The sequence below is a fragment of the Pseudophryne corroboree genome, chromosome 11, assembly GCF_028390025.1.
Source record: "Pseudophryne corroboree isolate aPseCor3 chromosome 11, aPseCor3.hap2, whole genome shotgun sequence".
NCBI lineage: Eukaryota > Metazoa > Chordata > Amphibia > Anura > Myobatrachidae > Pseudophryne > Pseudophryne corroboree.
The window spans coordinates 318,821,306-318,845,487 of NC_086454.1; the positions used below are offsets into that span (position 1 = coordinate 318,821,306).

The following is a 24,182-nucleotide window of genomic DNA, read 5'->3' on the forward strand; positions in this document are numbered from 1 at the left end:
CTCGTAATCGTATTATGGCCCTCATTCCGAGTTGTTCGCTTGTTGCCGAGTTTTGCTATATTGCGATTAGTCGCTTACTGCGCATGCGCAAGGTTCGCAGAGCGCATGCGCTTAGTTATTTTACTCAAAAGTTAGGTATTTTACTCACGGCATAACGAGGATTTTTCATCGTTCTGCTGATCGTAGTGTGATTGACAGGAAGTGGGTGTTTCTGGGCGTTTTATGGGTGTGTGCGAAAAAACGCTGGCGTTTCTGGGAAAAACGCGGGAGTGTCTGAAGAAACGGGGGAGTGTCTGGGCGAACGCTGAGTGTGTTTGTGACGTCAAACCAGGAACGAAACTGACTGAACTGATCGCAATGGCTGAGTAAGTCTGGAGCTACTCAGAAACTGCTTAGAAATTTCTAATCGTAATTATCCAAATCTTTCGTTCGCAATTCTGCAAAGCTAAGATTCACTTCCAGTAGGCGGCGGCTTAGCGTGTGCAAAGCTGCTAAAAGCAGCTAGCGAGCGAACAACTCGGAATGAGGGCCAGTATTCTATTGCTATTGTTGACATAATCTGAGTCACTGGCCAAGAGGAGGGGGGTTTTCAGGCAACCGGAAACCCCCCCTGCATTTGCCTATGGATATCACTAAACAGCAGTAGCAGACAACTCTGATAATCTAGGAACTATGGTCCCCTATGATAGCTGCTGCACCTGAGCTTACCATCCCACTGCATTTGTCTGCAGAGCGCCAGAATAATGTGTTCTAGTACTACAATGACAATCACATAACAGATGTTTGGCTGCTGTCTTACAGATTCGTCATATTTTGCAGCTGAGATACGGCTGACTCATCTTTTAATTATCCTAATTTATCTGCTTATATAAATAAATGCAGTGAATTCACAGCTGCCGGTGATTAGTCTGTGTTACGCTACCCGTTATGACTGCATAATAATAGGACAGGCACGTGTTATATTGTGGTGTGGTTGTCGCAGAAAGCGATCCCTTCCACCAGGTACAAAATGCTGGTAGAGTAACCTGGGCTGCATTCATTAAATGATGAATAACCCCCCCATCCCCCAAACCCCCCCCCGCTTCTCGGTGATTAATGAATTCAGCCCAGGTAACTGCGATAGGGGCTTAGGGGAGCTTCTGTGCCGTGCGTCCGCACAAGAGCCGCACAGTGGCTGACAACGAACGACCACTTCCCAGAAGGCTGAGGGGCCCATTTATCATTTATAAAAAAATATTTATCTTATGTCCTAGAGGATGCTGGGGTCCACATTAGTACCATGGGGTATAGACTGGTCCACTAGGAGCCATTGGCACTTTAAGAGTTTGAGAGTGTAGCCTGGCTCCTCCCTCTATGCCACTCCTACCAGACTCAGTTTAGAAAATGTACCCGGAGGAGCCGGTCACAGCTAGGGGAGCTCTACAGAGCTTCTCTGGTAATTTTTTTTTAGAGTTTATTATTTTACAGGGAGGCTGCTGGCAACAGCCTCCCTGCTTCGTGGGACTAAGGGGGGGAGTAGTGTCCGCCCTGCGGGGTCTGAGCCACTATCTCCGCTGACAGGACACTGAGTTCCTGAGGGGATAGATCGTTCCCCTTACAAAGCCAGAAGATCAGTGGCGAGTTAGTCACCGGCCCCCCTAGCAAGCAGGGGGCCGGTGTGAAGATGGCGGCAACAGGGTATGGAGCGCAGTACTAACTGCGCTCCGGGGCTCAGCGGTAAATAGTGCGGCGCTGTGAGGGGCACTCTGAGCCAGCGTCTACACCCTACACTGACCTTCAAGCCTGTCGGGGTCCCAGGATCACTGCCAGCACAATTCCTCAGGCCAGTATAATCTTCAGAAGAGCGGGAAGACAGCGCCATGTAAGAGGGCGGAGCGTCTCCTCAGAGCGGACCCAGCAGTGTTCAGCGCCATTTTCCAGCCTGCAGAAGCGCTGTCAGTGAGAGCTGTCCCTCCAAATCAACTCCAGCTATCGGTTATGGTACCAGGGGGTTGTAGAAGGGGGGGAGGCTGTGTACAGACTGTGTAACCTATTAAGGTGCACAGTCAGCGCTGGTTGGGGTCTCCCTATTCCTTGAAAGTGCTGTGTGTGGGTTGGCTCCAATCTCTGTGTCTCTCTTGCCATTCTTAGGGGGGAAACTCTGTCTGCCCTTCCCTGTGTGTGTGTGGAGTGTCTGTGGTCTCCATTAAGCTATGTCCAGGGCCTCTGTGCAGAGGCGTATCTAGGGTAGGGTGAGTGGGGCACGTGCCCTGGGCGCCTTGGCAGGCCCAGGAGAGGAGGCGCCGCCGGCGGCCAGGGCATCATGCCCCACTCGCCCCCGTCAACCCTAAATGTGAGGGGAGGAGAGCGCAGCGTCTCTCCCTCCCCTCACAGCCGCTGCCAGCACTAGCAGCGCTGCTGTGTCCGGTCTCCGGCGTTAGCCAATCAGAGCTCGCGGACCGGCTCCTGATTGGCTGCCGGTCCGCGAGCCCTGATTGGCTAGCGAACCGGCGCCAGACACAGCCGCCGGAGATAGGACGGGAGACCTGGGCGGAGCGGTGAGGGGAAGGAGAGGCGCTGCGCTCTCCTCCCCTCACATAAGCAGCCGGTGAGTGAACGGGGGGGGGGGGACGGGCACAGTGGGGCATGTATCTGGCGTCAAATGGGGCATGTAACTGGCACTGAGTGGGGCCTGGCACTGTGGGGCATGTATCTGGCACTGTGGGGCATGTATCTGGCACTGTGGGGCATGTATCTGGCACTGTGGGGCATGTATCTGACACAGTGGGGCAATGTAACTGGCACTGTGGGGCATGTATCTGACACAGTGGGGCAATGTAACTGGCACTGTGGGGCATGTATCTGGCACAGTGGGGCAATGTAACTGGCACTGTGGGGCATGTATCTGGCACAGTGGGGCAATGTAACTGGCACTGTGGGGCATGTATCTGACACAGTGGGGCAATGTAACTGGCACTGTGAGGCATGTATCTGACACAGTGGGGCAATGTAACTGGCACTGTGGGGCATGTATCCGGCACTGTGGGGCATTGTATACGGCACTGTGGGGCATTGTATCCGGCACTGTGGGGCAATGTAACTGGCACTGTGGGGCAATGTAACTGGCACTGTGGGGCAATGTAACTGGCACTGTGGGGCAATGTAACTGGCACTGTGGGGCAATGTATCCGGCACTGTGGGGCATTGTATCCGGCACTGTGGGGCATTGTATCCGGCACTGTGGGGCAATGTAATTGGCACTGTGGGGCAATGTAACTGGCACTGTGGGGCAATGTAACTGGCACTGTGGGGCATGTATCCGGCACTGTGGGGCAATGTAACTGGCACTGTGGGGCAATGTAACTGGCACTGTGGGGCATGTATCCGGCACTGTGGGGCATGTATCCGGCACTGTGGGGCATGTATCCGGCACTGTGGGGCAATGTAACTGGCACTGTGGGGCATGTATCCGGCAATGTAACTGGCACTGTGGGGCATTGTATCTGGCACTGTGGGGCATTGTATCTGGCACTGTGGGGCATTGTATCTGGCACTGTGGGGCAATGTAACTGGCACTGTGGGCCATTTTCAGTGGCCACACCCCTTCCGGAGTGTGACCACGCCCATTTTTTTTTCGGCGCGCGCACATGATTCTTTTTGTGTGCTTTTTTTTTTTTGGGGGGGGGGGGGGGGGCGGCGGCGCCATTTTACATCTTGCCCAGGGCTCCAAAAACCCTAGCTACGCCTCTGCCTCTGTGTCATATGCTGCAGAGGACATGTCCTCTCAGGATGATCCCATTCCATGTAATCAGGATTGCACTGTGTTAGCGCAGATACCAGCAAGGGAGCCTGAGTGGTTATCCTCAATTAAAACTTTGATTTCTCAGATTTCTACTAGGGTTGCACAGAATGAATCTGCAACTCAGGTTTTACAGAACTCTATGGCAGTTTGGTCCGGTTCTGTTACCTCAGGACCCCCTACTATATGTTCCCACAAACGTGCTCTTGCCCAGATTATGCAAGATGACACGGATACCGACTCTGACACGCCAGACAGTGATGGAGATGTGCTGAGGGGGGCGGCATCTCTTGCAAAAGGGGTGCAGTTGATGATAGAGGCCATTAGAGATGTGTTGAATATTGCTGATACAACACCTAAGCATGTTGAGGAGGCTTACTTCACTGACCATAAGAAAGCCTCGCTAACCTTCCCTGCGTCTAAAGAATTAAATGCTATATTTAAGAAAGCCTGGAAAAACCCGGAGAAAAAATTCCAGATCCCAAGAAGGGTTATGGTTGCTTTCCCCTTCCCTGAGGACAGGAAAAAATGGGAAAACCCACCCATAGTAAACGAATCTGTGTCCAGACTCTCAAAAAAGGTGGTTTTACCTGTTCCAGGATCTACCGCATTAAAAGAACCGGCTGATCGCAAAATTGACACTACGCTCAAATGACCCAGCATCTCAGGGAACATGGTTGGATCCTGAATCTTCCAAAATCGCATTTAAAACCAACCAGGAGGTTGTCATTTCTGGGAATGATCCTCAACACGGAAGTGCAGGGGGTGTTTCTTCCAGAGGAGAAAGAGTTGGTGATAAAAACAATGGTCCGGGATGTCCTGAAGCCAGCCCGGGTGTCGGTTCATCAGTGCATTCGCCTTCTGGGGAAGATGGTGGCCTCTTACGAGGCTCTGCAGTACGGGAGGTTTCATGCTTGGCCCTTCCAACTGGATCTCCTAGACAAGTGGTCGGCAAGTGGTCGGGATCTCATCTACACATGCACCAGAGAATACGTCTGTCGCCAAGGGCCAGGATTTCACTCCTCTGGTGGCTACAATTACCTCATCTTCTGGAGGGCCGCTGGTTCGTGATTCAGGACTGGATCCTTCTAACCACGGATGAAAGTCTCTGGGGCTGGGGTGCAGTCACTCAAGGGGAGACCTTCCAAGGAAGGTGGTCAAGTCTGGAGCCGGTCTGCCAATAAACATTCTGGAACTAAGAGCCGTCTACAACGGTCTTCTCCAAGTGGCCCATCTTCTGCGAGATCGGGCCATTCAAGTGCAGTCGGACAGTTGGACAATGTAACGACAGTAGCTTACATAAACCGATAGGGCGGAACGAAGAGCAGAGCTGCAATGTCAGAGGTAACAAGAATCATCCTCTGGGCAGAAAAACACGCGTTGGCGCTGTCAGCAATCTTCATTCCGGGAGTAGACAACTGGGAAGCGGACTTCCTCAGCACACACCATCTCCATCCAGGAGAATGGGGACTCCATCCTGAGGCGTTCACGGAGGTAACAGATCTTTGGGGTGTGCCTCATATAGACATGATGGCCTCTCGTCTCAACAAGAAGCTTCGGCGGTATTGTTCCAGGTCGACGGACCCGCAAGCCGTGGCGGTGGACGCCCTAGTGACTCCGTGTGTGTTCCAGTCAGTGTACGTGTTTCCTCCACTTCCACTCATTCCAAGAGTTCTAAAACTCATAAGGAGAACAAGAGTTCAGGCAATCCTCATTGCTCCGGACTCGCCAAGAAGGGCTTGGTACGCGGATCTTCTGTATCTACTGCTAGAAGAGCCAAGGCCTCTTCCTCTTCGGGAGGACCTGCTGCAGCAGGGGCCGTTCGCCTATCAAGACTTATCGCGGTTACGTTTGACAGCATGGATGTTGAACGCCAGTTATTAGCTCGGAAGGGCATTCCGAACCAGGTTATTCCTACCCTGATACAGGCTAGGAAAGGAGTAACGTCTAAACATTACCATTGTATTTGGAAAAAATATGTATCTTGGTGCGAGTCCAAGAAGTTTCCTACGGTGGAGTTTCAACTGGGACGGTTTCTCCCTTTTCTTGCAAGCAGGCGTGGATATGGGCCTGAGGTTGGGGTCCGTAAAGGTCCAGATTTTGTCCCTATCCATTTTCGTCCAGAAACAGTTAGCTTCTCTTCCTGAGGTTCAGACTTTTCTGAAAGGGGTTCTACACATCCAGCCTCCCTTTGTGCCGCCTACGGCACCCTGGGATCTTACCGTGGTGTTACAGTTTCTCCAATCGGATTGGTTTGAGCCTCTGCCGGAGGTTGAGATCAAGTTTCTCATGTGGAACGCTGTCACTTTGTTGGCCATCGCTTCTGCTAGACATGTGTTGGAATTTGGGGGCTTTGTCCTGTAAGAGCCCCTACTTGATCTTCCATGAAGATAAAGCTGAGCTCCGGACACGTCAGCAGTTTCTTCCAAAGGTTGTGTCGGCATTTCATATCAACCAACCTATTGTGGTGCCAGTGGCTACTGACTCTTCAATTTCCTCAAAGTCCTTGGATGTGGTAAGGGCTCTGAAGATCTATGTGAAGAGGACTGCTCGTCACAGGAAATCGGACTCTCTGTTCGTCCTGTATGATCCCAAGAAACTTGGGTGTCCTGCTTCTAAGCAGACTGTCTCTCACTGGATCAGGTTCACTATCCAGCATGCGTATTCTACGGCAGGATTGCCGTGTCCTACGTCTGTTAAGGCCCACTCTACTCGTAAGATGGGTTCTTCCTGGGCGGCTGCCCGGGGTGTCACAGCTTTGCCGAGCGGCTACTTGGTCTGGGTCGAACACTTTCGCAAAGTTCTACAAGTTCGAAACTTTGGCCTCTGAGGACCTACAGTTTTGTCAATCAGTTCTGCAGGAGCCTCCGCGCTCTCCCTCCCATTCTGGGAGCTTTGGTACATCCCCATGGTACTAATGTGGACCCCAGTATCCTCTAGGATGTAAGAGAAAATAGGATTTTAATTACCTGCCGGTTAATCCTTTTCTCATAGTTCGTAGGGGATGCTGGGCGCCCACCCAGCGCTTCATTTTCCTGCAGTGGTTTTCTGGTTCAGTTTTTAGTTAATGTAAAACCCCACTGGTACTAGGTATGCAAAAACTGCAGTCACTGTGTATAGTGCATCACACTTACTCTGCCCCGGCTTTTCATGGGTTCAGGCACAGATACCAGAGGGTCCCCTGAATAATCAGGTGTTTAATTACAGGTGCATTGTGGGAGTGGACTACAGGTGTCGGTGCAGCGCATAAAGAATTGGGCGCCAGGCCATCTCATAAACAGAATAAAGTTTATTTTAACATCAAACAGGGATATTGCAGGGATAACTTGTGAACACTCCTCCAGCACAAAGCATAACGGTTACTGTGGATCACATATCAGGGCACCTCCTCCAGCGCATCACATAGTCGCAGCGGCATATATATATGGCGAACATCAGTACGTACCAGGGCATTCTGTGACCAGTAGTGCTACACACATCAGGTTACCGTCTCTCTCTCTCTTTTACATAGCGAGGATTCTTGTCCATGGGGGGCTTCTAATCACGCCGCGTGGCTTTCCGACCACTTCACCCAGATACCTCTTGAGACTCACACCTTTAGCACACACTTCTCCTGGCATCACCCTTTCACTGAATTCTGAATACTGCTTCTCTCACACTGCGATGTCTCCCTCTGTCAGGTGCCTTGCTGTGGCTGGCATCTCTCCCCACCAAAACATGTGGGGAGCCCTCACTGGGGCTACATCTTTCTGGCTAATCCACCTCACTTCTGCTAGCTAATACACGTGCTTCTCCTGCTAACACTTCCTGCTTCTGGGCTGCAAAGACAACACACACTACTCACTGTCTCCTCACTGTTGCTGCAGGACAACCTTTTTTATAACCTTGCATTCCCAGGGACACATTCCATCTGGGATTTCCCGCTCTGAGTTTCCCGCTCTGAGTCTGCAAATGGGTGAGTCATGCCCTTTGCATTTTGCAGGCTGATCTGTATTGCTGTGAGCTGGGCTGTTAACTCCTTCTGTGCTGCAAGCTGTAGGCTGCTGGCTCAGTTCTATATTACACAGCCATGCTGGCACCTGTAGTGTCACAGTTGATTTGTGCTTGCAGTTCCAGGGTATTACATTAAGTACTGCATTGTTACTTGGTAAGTAATGTTTCAGCGGTTGCTGAGTTTCCAAGCTTGTTAGCTTGGTTTGCCTTATGTGTGTGAGCTGGTATGAATCTCGCCACTATCTGTGTAAAATCCTTCTCTCGAAGATGTCCGTCTCCTCGGGTACAGTTTCTAGACTAAGTCTGGTAGGAGGGGCATAGAGGAAGGAGCCAGCCCACACTCTCAAACTTTTAAAGTGTCAATGGCTCCTATTGGACCTGTCTATACCCCATGGTACTAATGTGGACCCCAGCATCCTCTACGGACTACGAGAAAAGGATTTACCAGTAGGTAATTATAATCCTATTATTTCCGTCATTTATTCATTTATTTATTTACTTTTTTTTTGGGGGGGGGGGGGGGAGAGTTAGTCACAAATATTTAGCATCACTTGAATGTATGTAGGAAGGAATGCTGCAGATATCTTCGTTACCTGCTGTGATCCCTCCATTTGGATTTCTATAGGGGATGTGGTGTTGCCAGATTTATACATTTCGGGAGATTGAGCCCCCATAGCCGACTGTGGGCTATGGGCTACTCACCATATATGCAGCCGGCAGAGGGTTCACCCGGATCCCTCCCTAGGGGTGGCACTTGTTATACCGGTAGTCAGCATGCTGACGCCGGAATCCCGACGGCCGGTATACCGACAAGTATTCTCCCTCTTGAGGTGTCCACGACACCCCTGGAGGGGCGCCACCGTGCCCGCAAGGGGCTCTTTTGCCCTCGCCCCGCTGCCGGCATTCCTGCGGTCGGGATCCCAAGTGCCGGCAAGTCATACCACACCCCTCCCTAGAAGTGGCCGCTGTACATATGCAGTCATCCTACTTCCACACTGAGCACATCGCAGGGATGGGCCCCGTGCTCAATAATACATAGCATCGGTACAATCGCATATTACAATGCGACCCCGGCGCCCAGATGCAATTAATGATAAATGGGCCCCTATGTCTGCTGGAGATTCCACTAATACAGAACTGCTTGCTATTGCATATGCCTTCTGCGACGCATGCGCAGACCACGTTTACTGTTTTTCAGTGCATACGAAGTCTGCATAAAATTGAAAGCTGCTACCACTTTTGCATGCGACCGACTATCAGGCCAAATACGGGGGTCTGTGCCTGCAATGATTACAATGAATATGCACTTTAATACTGTATAACCCTGTCTATGGCATAGAAGCACGTTCTCTCTGGTTTCAGGGGGGACTAACTGGTCTTTGTCTTTACAGAATATGGGGTACACGAGAATCTGAGGAAGATGGATGTCACGGGGGTGTCCTGCAGAGAGGTCTATGTCAAACGTGAGTAACTCTCCAATGTGCCATGGATAGAGATACGGTCTCACAAAAAAACCCTCTGTAACAAATTTGGTCCCCTGTCTTCGGTAACAGTCCATATATTGGACTGAACCAATAGTCTTGAGAATGCGGCCTACTAATTTGTTATAACCTAACTAAGGCACGAGGCATAGAGTGCTTCTTGCCTTGTTGACGTCACAAGTTTCCTGTTAATTGATTGGCCAAAAATCATTTACGACCATAATATGCAGCCAAATAGGGCTCTTTAACCTGTGTGAGGATCAAGCAGGGGTGGATTGGCCTTAGGGTTTACCAGAAAGATTCCTGGTAGGCCCACATGTTTGGCGGTAGGCTTCCTGTAATCTTTCTGTTTTGCTTATTGTCATGTGACCCCACCCCCCACATGACAGGCAGCCCACTGCACTCAGTATACGGCATTTCCCTATTCATTCTGTTATTCCACCTCTGCAGTACAGCAACCCTGCCATCCAGTGATGCTGCCATGACTATACAGTATGTTATACCTCTTCTGCTGCCCATGTCAGGCTACTTCTACCAAATTTTACAGGGCTACTTTTAGTTCCCAATTCGCCCCTGGTCTCAGACACAACCGCAGCAAAAGGTGCAAGGAAGGCCGCAATTGCATACAATCAGGCCCTATGAGGAGGGATCCCGCCCCCCTCAACAGACCCCACCCCCTCATCAGACCGCACTCCCATTGGGGCTGCTTCCATAAATGTCCCAGGCTGGTTTTCCATCCCAATCCGTCCCTGTGACTAAGGGGGACATTTACTAAGCATGAAAGTGGAGAAGGGAGACAGTGGAGAAGTTGCCCATGGCAACCAATCAGCTGCTCTGAATACTTTTAAAGTATGCACATTATAAATGTTACATCAATGCTGATAGGTTGCCTTGGGCAATTTCTCCACTGGCTCACTTCTCCACTTTTATCACTGCTTAGTACATCTCCCCTTAAGACACTGATTTTCCCAGTTTTATAGCAGGGATTCTCAATGTACAGCAGGACAGGGAGCCATCGCTGCCTTAGTGTACCTTCTCCCCTTTGGAGTAATGTGCTGCTTAACTTGCATTGTCTGTTCAGGTATAAATCCACGGGTGAAATCCGGCCGCTTTATGAAAATCCTCCCTGACTATGAGCACATGGATTACAGAGATGTGTATACCTCCTGTACGTATCTGATCGTGTGTGTGTGTGCTTGGTGTGCCGCTCGGAGATGCGCCAAATGTGTTAACCCTTACCCTGCCACTGTATGGCGCCGCTATTTGCTAACTAACAAATCTGCCACTTTTGCAACAGTTGACATTGTTCTACAGCTCCTATGTGAAGACAACAGTGGGAGAAACTCAGGGGGCCTGTCACCGTGTTGGTTGCGTTGGGCCCGCTACTGACAGCTGTACATGGCCGTCACGCTGCATCCATTGCATCGTTCCTTCCTATTTACAGCCCGCTCCTGATCCTCCGTACAATATTATCCATGTCGTTAGGATGGTCTACAGGCAGCAGGATGTATTTTTATTATTGCAATTATATATATGGATAGATATCTATATAAACCGTTTTTATAGCCTCCCATCAGAGGTGGTAGAGGCTAAGACAGTAGAGCAATTTAAAATGGGTGGGATAGATATAAGGATATCCTTACAAAGAAATAAGGATCAAATAAGGTTTGGGGTAAACGTATGGTAAAAAAGGGGGCAGACTAGATGGGTCAAGTGTTTCTTATCTGCCGTCACATTCTGTGTTTACTGCAGAAGAAGCCATTTCGTAGCCTCGGATGATATTTAGCCTATGAATTCACTATGAACTGGAGGCATGATGTATGAGGCACCTCATGCCTTTGTGGTGCCGCTAATTTCCCACGGGAGGCAATCACGAGACCACCTATCAGGATCCCAGCGGTCACAATGCCAATGGTGGAATCCCGACAGGCGGTGAAATCCCGCCGCCAGAATCCCGGCGCCACAGGCTTTTCTCAATCTATGGGTGTCCAGGACACCCAGAGTGGGAATAGAACCTGTGGCAAGCGCTGCGAGCCAACGTGCCCGCAGCGAGCCTGCAAGGGGCTTTCTAGCTCTTGCCCCGCTGCCTAATGGTGGCCGGGATCCCGCTGTCGGGATGATGACAGCTTGGATCCCGGCCGCCAGTAAATAGTATGTAATCCTTTCCAACAACTTCACAGGCTTCATGGTCAGGATTATTGGTTCAGCCTAGAAATGGCTGCCTCTGTGATATGCCAGTAAAGGGTTGCCTTGAAATAACGTTTGTACTGCTGAGAATTTACCTCAGAGTTCTGCACTGCGTGTGTCTTTTTTAGCACAGGGGTCAAAAGATTTTACAACCGCACATTTCTGTTATTTAAAGCAACTCATTATGAAGATGGCCATTTATCCCCTCACATTAATAGGTAACATTGAAGCTGCAAAATCCCATTGCTGTAGTGTAGTGCAAGCCTGGCCAACCTGTGGCTCTCAGGCTGTTGTGAAACCACACATCCCAGCATGCTCTGCCACAGTTTTAGTATTCCCTCTAAACTGTGGAAAGGGAATGGTAATGGGTCCATATCAGGGCCTCATTTGCCCAATGTAATGTCTAGTCATATGTTCACTGACCTTGTTTTTACAATTTTTTTAATACGGAATAAAAAACTGTAATGCATTCCAGTCATACAGTGCATGAATTCATTTGGATATCAGTTCGTTGTGCGTTTTCTGCTTTCATAATATTTTTTATTGATCTTGTTATTTGTTAATTACGATAACAATAATAAATATTATCCAGTTTTAAATTTGTGATCATTGTGTGACCAGTGCGTTCAGCCGACGTTGCGTCAAGTTCCCTGCCGTTCCAAAGAAGCTGAAGGCTTCCAACCTCTGGTGTAGTCAGACAGGACATATATTCTGCGTATTTTCCCAATATACAATGGTTGCTCTGAGAAAGGGAGCGCAGGAACCATGCTGATGGACTGGTATAGTGCCCAATTTAATGCCAATGTTTGTGCAGTTGAGCATTTTTTTATTTTTTTAACTGCGCATGCATCAGAGTTGCGCTGCAAGTGTGTGGCAGTTGATTAGCGGGGGCAGACGCAGTACGACAGTCAGTGAGTGTTTGTGGGAGGTAACTGAGGGGTGGTGAGTCAAACACCGGTGTGTTGTGACCGTTTTTTTTAGGGGGGGGGAGTCTCGGCCTGCGGCTCAGTCTTCATACGCAGACTCTGGCGGCTTACTTGCGGTGAATACACTGAGCAACCACAGGTCCGATGGAGTTTCTTTATACACAAGCAGCAGACAGGGTTGGACTGTCTCACAGGGATACCTGAGAAACCCCCGGTGGTCCCCACTGCCTGGGTGGCCCCACCTCCTCATCTAGGGATCAGGTTCCAGGTGTTCACTTGAAGTAAGTAACCACGCCCCTTTTCCTATACTTTTAATGGAAGTGTGGAGAGCCAAAAATCGGTACAGACCATAAAAAAAAGGTACCGTACCTGCCAAAAAGGTACAGTTGGAGGGTATGCATCGGTGCTATTAATCTGGTACATTATCATACATGCGCTAGCAGTATTTACTATACACATTATATTTATCAAGGGTCCCAGTCTATGCACTGTCCATTGATTAGCTAAAGCAATGTGGGGGCTGGCCACACCCCTAAACATGTGCCCCTACCACTGTGTCTCCCCCCCGGTGGGCCCTTCATGCCCCAGTCCGACACTGTCAGCAGATCTATACAGATACCCATGACTGCAGCAATAGCATATTTTCACAGATCCGCTTTGTTTCATTCCCAATTATATGTAACTGACCACTATGTTTGAAGTTTTGTTTAACAATTATTCTATGAACAGTCAACAATTATAATCTGAAATCTGCCAAGTGTTGTACCATTCTTATGGTAATTTGCCCATTGTGGGGCTGCCCCACTGAAGCCTAAACTAGATTTGAAATTGAATGCAACAGAAATGAACCAATTAGCTGAATAGTGTCCCTGTCTATGGTGGTCATTCCGAGTTGATCTCTAGCTGCTTTCGTTCGCAGCGCAGCGATCAGGCAAAAAAACGGCAGTTCTGCGCATGCGTGTGCGGCGCAATGCTCACGCGCGTCGTACTCTTACAACGAACAATGTAGTTTCACACAATCAAGCTTTTTAGTCGCACTGCTGACCGCAGAGTGATTGACAGGAAGTGGTTGTTTCTGGGTGTCAACTGACCGTTTTCAGGGAGTGAGTGAAAAAACGCAGACGTGCCAGATAAAAACGCAGGCGTGGCTGGTGAAACGTAGGCGTGGCTGGCCCAACGCAGGGCGTGTTCGTGACGTCAAAACAGGAACTGAATAGTCTGAAGTGATTGCAAGCTAGGAGTAGGTCTGGAGCTACTCCAAAGCTGCACAAAATAATTTTGTAGCCGCTGTGCGATCCTTTCGTTCGCACTTCTGCTAAGCCAAGATACACTCCCAGAGGGCGGCGGCTTAGCGTTTGCACGGCTGCTAAAAGCAGCTATCGAGCGAACAACTCTGAATGAGGGCCAATATGCGGGATATCTCTGATTAATGTTATAATTATCTTGCACTTGAGGGAATCGGTATTCGGTTTCTCTTGTTAGTGATCTATTTTCTGTGTAAGTGGCACTAATGCTTATTAATACACATCTCTTTATTTATGCAGTGTTATGATGTGTTCTCTCCTGTAGGGGGCAGGATACCTATGCCTGAACCTTAAACTATGGTGCAGCTTTAGAGCAGTGTGCTCATTTTTGCTCAGGTGTAGACTTTGTAGCTGACTAAACCATGCCGCACTATCATGGGAAAATGCAGAGCAAGTGCTTGGGGCATTATGCCCACACGGTTAGTATGAAATACCTACAGTCAAAATTCCGGCAACAATTGACCGACGGTCAAAATCCCGACAAGGTCAAAATACCGCCATTTAAAATACCGACAAGGTCAATATACCGACATTTAAAATGTCGACAGTTAAAAAAAAGTCGACACAAGGTTTTCATTGGGTTTTTGGTGTTTATGTCAACAGATGTCGACATGGACACCGTATAAGTGTACCGTGTCCCCTTGCATGGTGAGCGCTTCGGGCATGGTGCCTCGCGCACTATTTTATGCCCCCTCCAGGTCTACTGGGATGGTAAAGTATGAACAATTCGGTTTCAATGAAAAACTAATTTCGACTGTTTGACCTGTCGATATTTTAAATGTCGGTATTTTGACCTTGTTGGTATTTTAAATGATGGTATTTTGACCATGTCGGGATGTCGATCGTCGGTCAATGGTTGTCGGGATTTTGCCCGTCAGGATTTTGATTGTAGGTAAATTGACCGCTCCCGCCCACACACGTACTGTTCGGCTGAACTATTACACTGCATGGGGCTGGGCTAGGCCGGACCCCTCAGCACAGGAAATCGGTTTTCAGGTTGTACACTTTATATTTCCCACCTGCACCATAAAATGTTCTTTCTTTCATATGCGAGTTTTGTGCCCGGGAGCTGGATTTGCTGCCAGTGAGAAATGGTCCCATTTGTGTTTTACTTTTGTAGTGATGTGACGGTTTATTCTCCGTGTTGGGGGGTGATTGTCTGTGGTTAATGTTGTCACCATGGTCTTCTCTGTCTCAATTTAGTACTACACCAATATCGGAATATCCTGGGACTGTGGCAGCCAGATCTGGGCCCCTACGGAGGACTACTCAATGTAGTGGTGAGTAATATGCCCTAGCTTGCATGGGCACACGTGTAACCCACCCAGGAGGATTGTAGTTTAAATACTGTATGAGGGCATATATATCCTGTATGTATGAGGGAATATATCTCCCGAGTTTTATATGTTACAGTCTGTTTAGCGTGTAAGCTTTTCAGAATTGTTTTAAAGCTTTGAGCAGGATGCAAATTTGCCTTGAACACCATACTTAATGAGGAGACCCTTGCTGTGTCTTCTGACCCCTCTGCGGTGGGGCATCTCTTCTATCAACCTAGTCTCCAATTTACCTTTGCTTCTTCCTGTTAGGGCACAGCGTGGAGATCTGTTCTATATCTGGGTAAGGGTATTTCTGTGGGAGACAGATTGCTTATTTATCCACAGCTTGCAGCTCCCTGCTCCTTCCTACTCCCCATTATCTACCACCCAGCATTGCAGACCCTGGGCAAAACAATGCACTGCGGCCCCTACCCACCCATTCAGGGGAACCATTTTTTTTTTAAATCATAATTTAGCCTTCCTGTGGTCCTACACCATCTCTCCACATACTTCCATACAGTGAATGGCTGTCAGCACTCTGATTGGTGGATAGTTCCAGCTATCCACCAATCAGCATGCTGACAGCCATTCACTGTCTGCAGGCTGGGAGGCAGGAAGAGAAAGATGCTTCCCGGCGCACAGTCAGAGCGGCCAGGCAGCAAGCTCTAACTATCTTCTCAGAAGCTCTGGAGGCCCGTAGGATCATAGAGCCCTGGGCAGCTGGCCAGTGTGCCAGTACGTTAAGATGGCCCTGCCCACTTCCCCTAAAATTAATGTCTCATAAGAAAGTAAAGTAACTCTAGCTACAGTTGTGCAGGGCAGTGGTGCCACAAAGCAATGTTGTTGGCAGAGGCGTCGGAACGGGGGGGTGGTAAAGGGGCAGCATGCCTGCCCCCCCAAACATGTGAGAGGCGCCGATGTACAAGAGGAGCGATGTCTGGTCAGGTGAAAGACCGCACATTACACCTTCCATGCAGTGCAGGGAGGGACAGAGCGGTATCCGTTTGGATGGTCGACCATGTTATGGTCGACAGTCATTAGGTCGACCACTATTGGTCGACATTGACATGACCGACATGGAGACATGGTCGACACATGAAAATGTCGACATGAGTTCTACACATTTTTCTTTCTTTTGTGGAACTTTTCCATACTTTATGATCCACGTGGACTACGATTGGGAACGGTAACCTGTGCCGAGCGCAGCGGCAGTGGAGCGAGGCACCTTGCCCGAAGCGCGAGCCATGCGAGGGGACACGGTGTACTAATTGGGGTTCCCCGTCACTTTACGCAGAAAACGACACCCCAAAAAAAAAAAACCTCATGTTGACCTTTTCACGCGTCGACCATTTTCATGTGTCGACCATTTGTCCATGTCGACCATGCCAATGTCGACCAATAGTGGTCAACCTAATGACTGTCGACCATAACATGGTTGACCATTCATACCGGAACCGACAGAGCAGTGGCAGCCTTTTCATGCTCCCAGGCAGCCAGCTAGCTTGCAGCACAGCTGCTGCGGTCCCACAGTCTTCCTCCCCCCATTGCAGCTCCTCCACCCCTGGGCTTGCACTCCAGGCCTCCTTCTCCCCAGTGGCATCCGCCTCCTTCCAGTGGCTCTGCCTCCAGGGGCACAAAAATTGGATTAAATCTCCCCCCCCCCCCCCCCCCCCCCTCCCATTTAAAACAGTCTTACACCCCTGGTGGTTCGGGTGTGGAGGAGAAGGCTGGGAGTAACACATCTATAGAAGATAACAAGCTGGTACTAGTATGATAAAATATATATTTAATATTTAAATAACATGCAGCATTCCCAAACAGCTACCAGACATTGACAAAAGCAAAGCTGCATTTTGCAGGTAACTGCGGCAAAGGAATCTGTCCCCTGCAGTCTCCGCGCTGCACGTTGGATTCTTTGGGGATTCAGAATGCAGAGTATGATATTATTCACTGCCATAATGTAGTACCTTTTGCTCTTTCAGCTTGAGTAATGTGTCCAGTAACTGCAGAGTAAAATGATGTGCCTAATATTGTACCTTGCAGCTGTACTTCACATTACATTACAGCTGAGAAGCTGCCAAGCAGGACCAGACTGCTGAGTAATAGAGGATGTCATTGCTATCCGGAGCCTTCTAGAAGAGTGCTGCAAAATCTGTGTCATCCCAAGTCCGAAACAGTTCAGCATTTTCATGCTGCCCCCAGATTACTGTCCCAGCTTCATTCTAGTCTCCAACCATCATGTTCTACAGGGGCGGAACTACCATTGGTGCAGCAGGTGCATTGCATCGGGGCCCCTGAGGACTAAGGGGCCCATTTTGAGCACCTATCACAGCCACATACTGCCTCTAATTAACAGATAGCAGTAAAAATTTGTATTCACTTCTGTGAATTAAAGGCAGCTCACAATCGGTTTAACTGGCATTGCCAAACTGAGGAGAGCACAAGGCGGTGGTGACCCCTGTCACAGACAGAGCAGAGGTCACTGTGTTTCTGCCCCCACCCATTTACATGGCCCCTGATTTCAGCACCACACAGGACATTGTGCTTGTACCCCTGTCACCCACTGCCTCCCCCTGTCACCCTTTCCCTGTCACCCACTGCCTCCCCCCTGCCATTTATTTATATAGCGCTCTGTCTCCAATAGGACTTAGAATGAACATAAAACAGTACAGAAACAATTAAGTACTGAAAAGCTTTTCAGAAAATACCCTGAGCTTGGAGATACTGAAAGGACATTATGCGAATGCTGAAGTAAACAGGAAAGTCTTGAGTCTGTTTTTGAAGGATTGTATAGTGGGGACCTCTCGCACTGTGCGGGGAAGTGAGTTTTATAGAGTCAGAGCCACATGGCGAAAAGCTCGACCCTCAAATGAATTACGGGAGATTCTAGGTACTGCTAAAACTCCTTCATCTACAGATCGCAGTAAGCGAGTGGGGCAGTATGGAGTCAGAAGCTTTTGGCCCCTGGTCATGTAGGGCTTTGAAAGTCAGTAAAACAATTGTGAAAACGATTCTCCGTCTTACAGGCAGCCAGTAGATGGTGTAGAGGATGGGTGTTATGGGGCTGGTTGGTTAACAGCCTGGCAAATGCATTTTGTATCATCTGCAAGCGGTGCAGGTCTTTTTCTGGGAGACCAAGGTAGAGGGCATTACAGCAGTCTAGGCGTGATGATACAAATGCATGTATGACTTTAGGCAGATCTTCTGAGGGAATTAAGTGCTTGATTCTGGATATGTTCCTCAGATGAAAGAATGAGGATTTGATTGTGGCTGATATCTGATGTTTAAGTGTCAGGCCACCATCCAGGACAACGCCAAGATTCCGCACATGTTCATTGTTTTCTAATACATCTGTCGTGGTTTAATTGAATTCTGCTGGTAAAAAAAAACAGACGCAGAACAGCAGAATTAATACACTACACTTGACTGAATTCTGACATTTATTCATAGGACTCATAAACTGTTGCATAATCCTGCTGTACCGCCAAAACCGTGTTAAAATGGCGTTATTACATACCAAATTGTAAATAAAACTCATTGTTTTCATTCACCATTGATGTTAAGTTAAATGTTAAGGATCAAAAAGTTATTTTATTTTAAAACATTTTAAGCTGTTGCATAGTATTATGTGGGGATGGTCACGGTTATCTCATTGGAAATTGAGGTCACTTCTGTCAGTCCGCACCCCCATTATATACATAACCCATAGAAATTATTTCTACGGAAATAAATGATTGAAAGATCCAATTTAAGGAAGGTACGTTCTAGAATAAAACTGTTTGATTGACCAGTGTACGTTCTAGAATAAAACTGTTTGATTGACCAGTGTACTTTCTAGAATAAAACTGTTTGATTGACCAGTGTACTTCTGGACTTTGACAACACATCTAATTGGACATCCATCTGTGACAATTTGTTTGTGGTTTGTAATGCTGGCCACTGTGCAGCAGAAGTCAGGCCAATTCGGGTGTGTGACCCCTAACTGCTTGCAGAACACAATAATCGACCCATCTAAAGGGCTTGTAGTGTTATGCAGCTTGTTGGGAAATGTGGTTGGAAGACTATTGCTGCTATCGGCCTCTGTGTCTGATCATCGTGCCTCCATATTAACAGGTTCCAATGCTGTTAGAATGGCATGACTGGATGTAGACAAGGTTGGCCACCCACCTGTGCCATATTGGTCAGTGACCTGTCGCTCAGCCCCAGTGATAGGATCTCAGCATCTGTGCCAAGAGTTGGACTACTCTTGTCCTTGTACTGTATGTGTTGGACAGCGGATACTATGTGGCCAGTGGCCACCGAGGATAAGGAGCGGAATATAACTGCTTGTTATCTCTTTTTTTTTTTGTACAGGTAGATGGTTTTTTCATTATTGGCTGGATGTACCTACCTCCTCATGACCCCCACGTCGATGAGCCAATGAGGCTGAAGCCCGTGTTCCGTATCCACCTAATGGAGAAGAAATCTGCTACCGTAGAATGCATGTATGGGCCAAAGGGCCCCCACAATGGCCAGATCCAGGTATGTAGGCTGAAATTAAGATAAATTACAGGGTAACTTTACCAATCCTACTCATTTAGAGTAACCCTACCACTATCTACCACCTCATCAAACAAACCAAAAACCGCCTCTGTACAACAGTGTTCTGCAAGCCGGTGTCTAAATGAAATCATTAAGTTTATACGTGGAGAAGAGCGTCCTGTGATAGCCGCTGTCACCTGTCAATCGTTCTGCTCGAAGCCTCTCTCCTCATGGATAAAATTAAGAATAAATCGGGACTGCAGTCACCCTAGACGTAGGATGCACCCTAAATTACCCACTGCTCATATTCCTCTATCCTGCTTTATCCTACACCCCCTCTTCCAGTAGTTCTACAGGGAGAAATATATGATTGATACAGAAAACCTATAAACACCATGACATCCACCCATATTTGTGCTCCGTAACGTTGCTGTGCTAGACATCAACGTAATTTGTCTATATGGCAAATACGTCTGAGAATGAAACAAAGATTCGGTAGAGTCTGTGTTCTTTTGGATGTACGATGAGTTATATGTCAGATGGACCTTCTCGGTTCATTCATATTCATATATTTGTACATTTCTTGGGCAGTTGTGTCACACATTTGAACCCCACCCCCCAACACACACCCACACACCCCAACACACACACACACACACACACACACACACACACACACACACACACACACACACACACACACACTGAAACAGAGATTCAGCATGGCAGACAAGACGCCAATTAATGTGGTGTAGAGTAGACTTAAGGTCCATACACACTTAACGATATAATGAGCGACGTCGCTCATTTTCCCCCTCCTTGAGCGACGTCGCTCATGATATCGTTAAGTGTGTATGCCGCCAGCGACGACCGATGCGCGGCCCCGCGGGTCGGCAACGATCGTCGCTGTCGGTAGGGCATGCATGAAGGATGTGGACTGTCGTCCACGACCTTCATGCAGGGCTGGCGGGGGCGTGACGTCACTGAGCGATATGAGCGGTCATATCGCTCAGTGCGTACAGGCGGCCGCCGACCGGCCGGCCCGGGAGGGGGAGACGTTAGACGATGTCGCTCACAGAGCGACATCGTCTAATGTGTATGGGCCTTTAGGGGTCTATTTACTAAAGCCTTGGATGGAGACAACGTGGCCGGAGATAAAGTACCAGCCAATTAGCTCCTAACTGCCGTTTCACAGGCTGGGTTCAAAAAAATGACAGGAGCTGATTGGCTGGTATTTTATCTCTGGCCAGTTAGTCTCCATCCAAGGCTTAGTAAATAGACCCCTAAGGACATTAGTGACAGTGATCCGGAGACAGTACTCCTGATGTTCTGTCTCATCTGCCTGGACATAAAGCACATATTACGTTATTGCCTGGGGTTGTTTACTAATTCCCGGTGTCCTTGCAGATGGAGAAGAAGGACCAGTTCTGTACCAAATGCCTGCAGACGGATTACCACCGAATGTCCGGAGGAAGACAAGAGGTAGGAGACATCTGTGCTTCAAGGAGCTGCTTCAGACTCGTCCCTGCCTGCTAATGTAATAAGGGTAATGTGCTCTGAATGCAGGAATTCCGGACGTGGCTGCGAGATGACCTGGGCCGAACACTGGATGATATTTTCCATGAACACATGCAGGAGTTAATCCTGATGAAATTCATCTATATCTGCCAGTATGAGTAAGGACGACCGCACTAAATATGGAGATAATGTTTTCTGTTTAATTTGTCTGTCTTTAAATGATAAAACTTTGTTCAAATGCACTAGACAAGATTGCGGTGTTATTTCCTGCCTTACACGCAGTGATATCACTGTGCTTGTGATTGAATGCACTAACCTCTGTTACCTAGAAGACTGTCATTTAAATACTCCCTTGGCTTTCACATTGTCAAAGTAATTCAGAGCAGCCCCATCCACCTGAGTAGCTTTTAAATAGAATATCCCTTTGTATAGGGTTGAGGCAGACAGCATGCTGTATACAGGTACTTATTAATTATCTTTGTAGTACTTAGGCTTCACAATACTAAAATCTAATATTGGATGGCATTAATCTGTAGACACGGCAGATGGTTAGCTACAATGCCGAAAAGGAACGCCTGCGCTAGTTATTCAAGCTGTCACCTTACAAATGGCTGGCGAGCTGTAATATTCTAGAGTTCCCTTGCTATAAATGTCCATGGGAATAGTAAGCAGTAAATCCACTATGCTGTTATGCCCCTAGCCCCTCTTCTGGGGATGATTATAGGGAGGTTTGAGGTGGTTCTTGAGGTTGTGAGTGTGGGGTTGCTAAGCGCACTATTAACGTCCGATCCTTGTACAGAATCGCAGATGTGGGTCCGTACTTTTTAATCCACTATAGGCTGAGCATCTGCGGATTGAATGAAGTCTAATAGACAGAGTTCTGCCCACACAGTGGCTGCTCCCACTTTGTATAGGTGACAGGTGGCGTTTACTGAAAGATTCATCAAACACGGGGGCAACAGAAGTATTTTCTCAGTAGGACGACTACAGTTCTCATTATTATTATTATTATTATTATCCTTTATTTATATGGCGCCACAAGGGATCTGCAGCGCCCATTACACAGTACATAATCAAATGAGCAAACAAGAAGACAGCGCTTACAGTTCAAAACAATACAGAACAGTATGGAAAACCAGGGCTTAGGTGCCATCACAGGGAGTATGGAGTATAAGATAGTGTAAGTAAGAAAAGGAAAGGCATATGAGGAAAGAAGTCCCTGCTCTTGCGAGCTTACAATCTAAAAGGTAAAGGGCTAACAGACCGGGGTGACACAGACGGGGTACACAGTGAGCATAGACAAGAGGGTTAGGGGGAGAGATGGATGGGTTTGGTGAAGAAGTGGGTCTTGAGAGACCGTTTGAAGTTTTGTAGAGATGTGTCATGTGTCAGATGCTGTTAGATATTACTGGGATATATGTATAGTAGTTGCTATAACGCTGTCTTATCCAGCTCCTACTAATGTCTGTCCTCTCTCTCCATAGTAACTGCCTTACCTACCGCCGCATATACCACCCCCCCAGCCAGCCTGGTGACTTGCTGAAACCTGGCTTCTTTAAGGGTACTTACGGGAGCCATGGTCTGGAGATTGTCATGTTGAGTTTCCACGGGACGACTGCCAAAGCAACAAAAATAACGGTGAGCTTTTTTAATGTGATGCTCTTCCGTACAAGAGCGTAGACCCCCACTGTCTACCAGAGAGAGTCATAGCGTTAATAAAGGTACGCAGGTGTGTGGGGAGTCAGGTCTTGTGTTGTCAATTTAACTTCCCACCTCTCCTGCCCGACACCACAAATCTAGGAGCGCCAAGAAGATGTTCATGTTTGTTGTGCTTCATGAAGGGGCGCTTATTGTCTTAAATTAAATTGACTTAGGTTCCTTCTGCTTCAAGAGCTGATGTAGCTGATTGCTGCATAGAAGCGATTAATATTTACATGATGCATATATAAAGCACAAATAAATAACAAAGTTAACGTCCCTTTAAATGGGCAGCCCGCTCCAGGATTGTTTTGAAAGTTCTGGGAGTTGTGGTCCCTTCTTTGTCCTGGGTTTCCTCCCATTATTTCTCTGTGTTCATATACCCTTCACATGTAACTTCTGTCTTTGTGTCAATTCCAGTAAGTCCAAACCCAAAATTGTAGGGTGAGGCTGTCGCTGGGTACCAGGATCCCTGATTAATGTGCATATGGGCAGGTGCAAAATTGGGTTACACCTATAAAGAGCCGATTGGTGTGATCAGATTATTAAAAGGTATTGCACGTGATTTGGGACCTTGCACTGATTTGGGGATGATTGCCTGATATCACCAGCAGTATTGCGCAGTTTCCAATAATGTTATAAACATTCGCTTTTCATGCCTGTTTTGCCAGCATTCATTATATGTTGCACTTATATGCAGGGAGATCCCAATGTCCCAGCCGGACAGCCGACACTTGAAATTGACCTCGCTCGGCCTGTGCGGTTGCCCAGCCTGGAGCAGTTGCGGAATCTCGATGCACTGTCTCTGCTGATCCTGGAAATCCACAATCAGATAAATAGGGAGCAGAGGCTGGCAGGCAGCGAAGAGGAGGCAGGGAACAGCCTGGCAGACCATCCCCAGGAATCATTGCCCATCCTGAGACCAGCAGAGCGAGAAGCAGATGAGAGAGCGGATCCTCAGCCCCCGGAACTCCAGTCTTTTGCCCTTCCAGAGGAAGTGATGGCCCGGAATGAAGATTATCCTCGTAGCTGCAAGATGTGGTAAGGAGATGCTCACTAATTTATATATATGACCTCACAAACAACCATTGATGTCATCACATTTTATAGTTGGCTTTGTGTTCTGAACATCGTTTGAGGTACTTGGCTAATTGTGGAGGTCTTTGGGTGACCACCTGCGATTCCCCTTGTAGAGTTCAGTGGTACCAGACAAACAAATGGTGGTTTATGCTGGGATGGCACCCCTAAGGGCAACACTTTGCCCCAGTTGTAATATCAGTGCGTGTGCGGCGTCACATATGGGTCCATGAATTGCAAATTAAATTGTTTCTCTTTGACTCCTTCTGTTGTTTCCTATCACTCTGCTGCCTGACAGTGATGGTAACTGAGGTAGTCTGGGTGGAACAAATGATGCCATTCTATAAGTGTGAGTTATATATTACATGTTGTAGCTACACACC

At 48.1% G+C, this 24,182-nt stretch overlaps 1 protein-coding gene across 2 annotated transcripts in view; it reads left to right on the forward strand.

The window, feature by feature from the left end:
• The window catches only part of FBXO31 (F-box protein 31), a 49,111-nt gene that overhangs the window by 13,360 nt on the left and 11,569 nt on the right, over positions 1-24,182 (forward strand). Inside the window, exons 2-9 of one of the 2 annotated variants that reach the window (XM_063945674.1) lie at positions 9,163-9,234; positions 10,334-10,420; positions 14,873-14,949; positions 19,339-19,506; positions 20,914-20,988; positions 21,073-21,182; positions 22,509-22,662; positions 23,423-23,763. In XM_063945674.1, coding sequence (XP_063801744.1) covers positions 9,163-9,234; positions 10,334-10,420; positions 14,873-14,949; positions 19,339-19,506; positions 20,914-20,988; positions 21,073-21,182; positions 22,509-22,662; positions 23,423-23,763 — 1,084 coding nt within the window. The remainder of the gene's footprint in view (positions 1-9,162; positions 9,235-10,333; positions 10,421-14,872; positions 14,950-19,338; positions 19,507-20,913; positions 20,989-21,072; positions 21,183-22,508; positions 22,663-23,422; positions 23,764-24,182) is intronic. The other variant, XM_063945675.1, reaches the window with a different exon arrangement.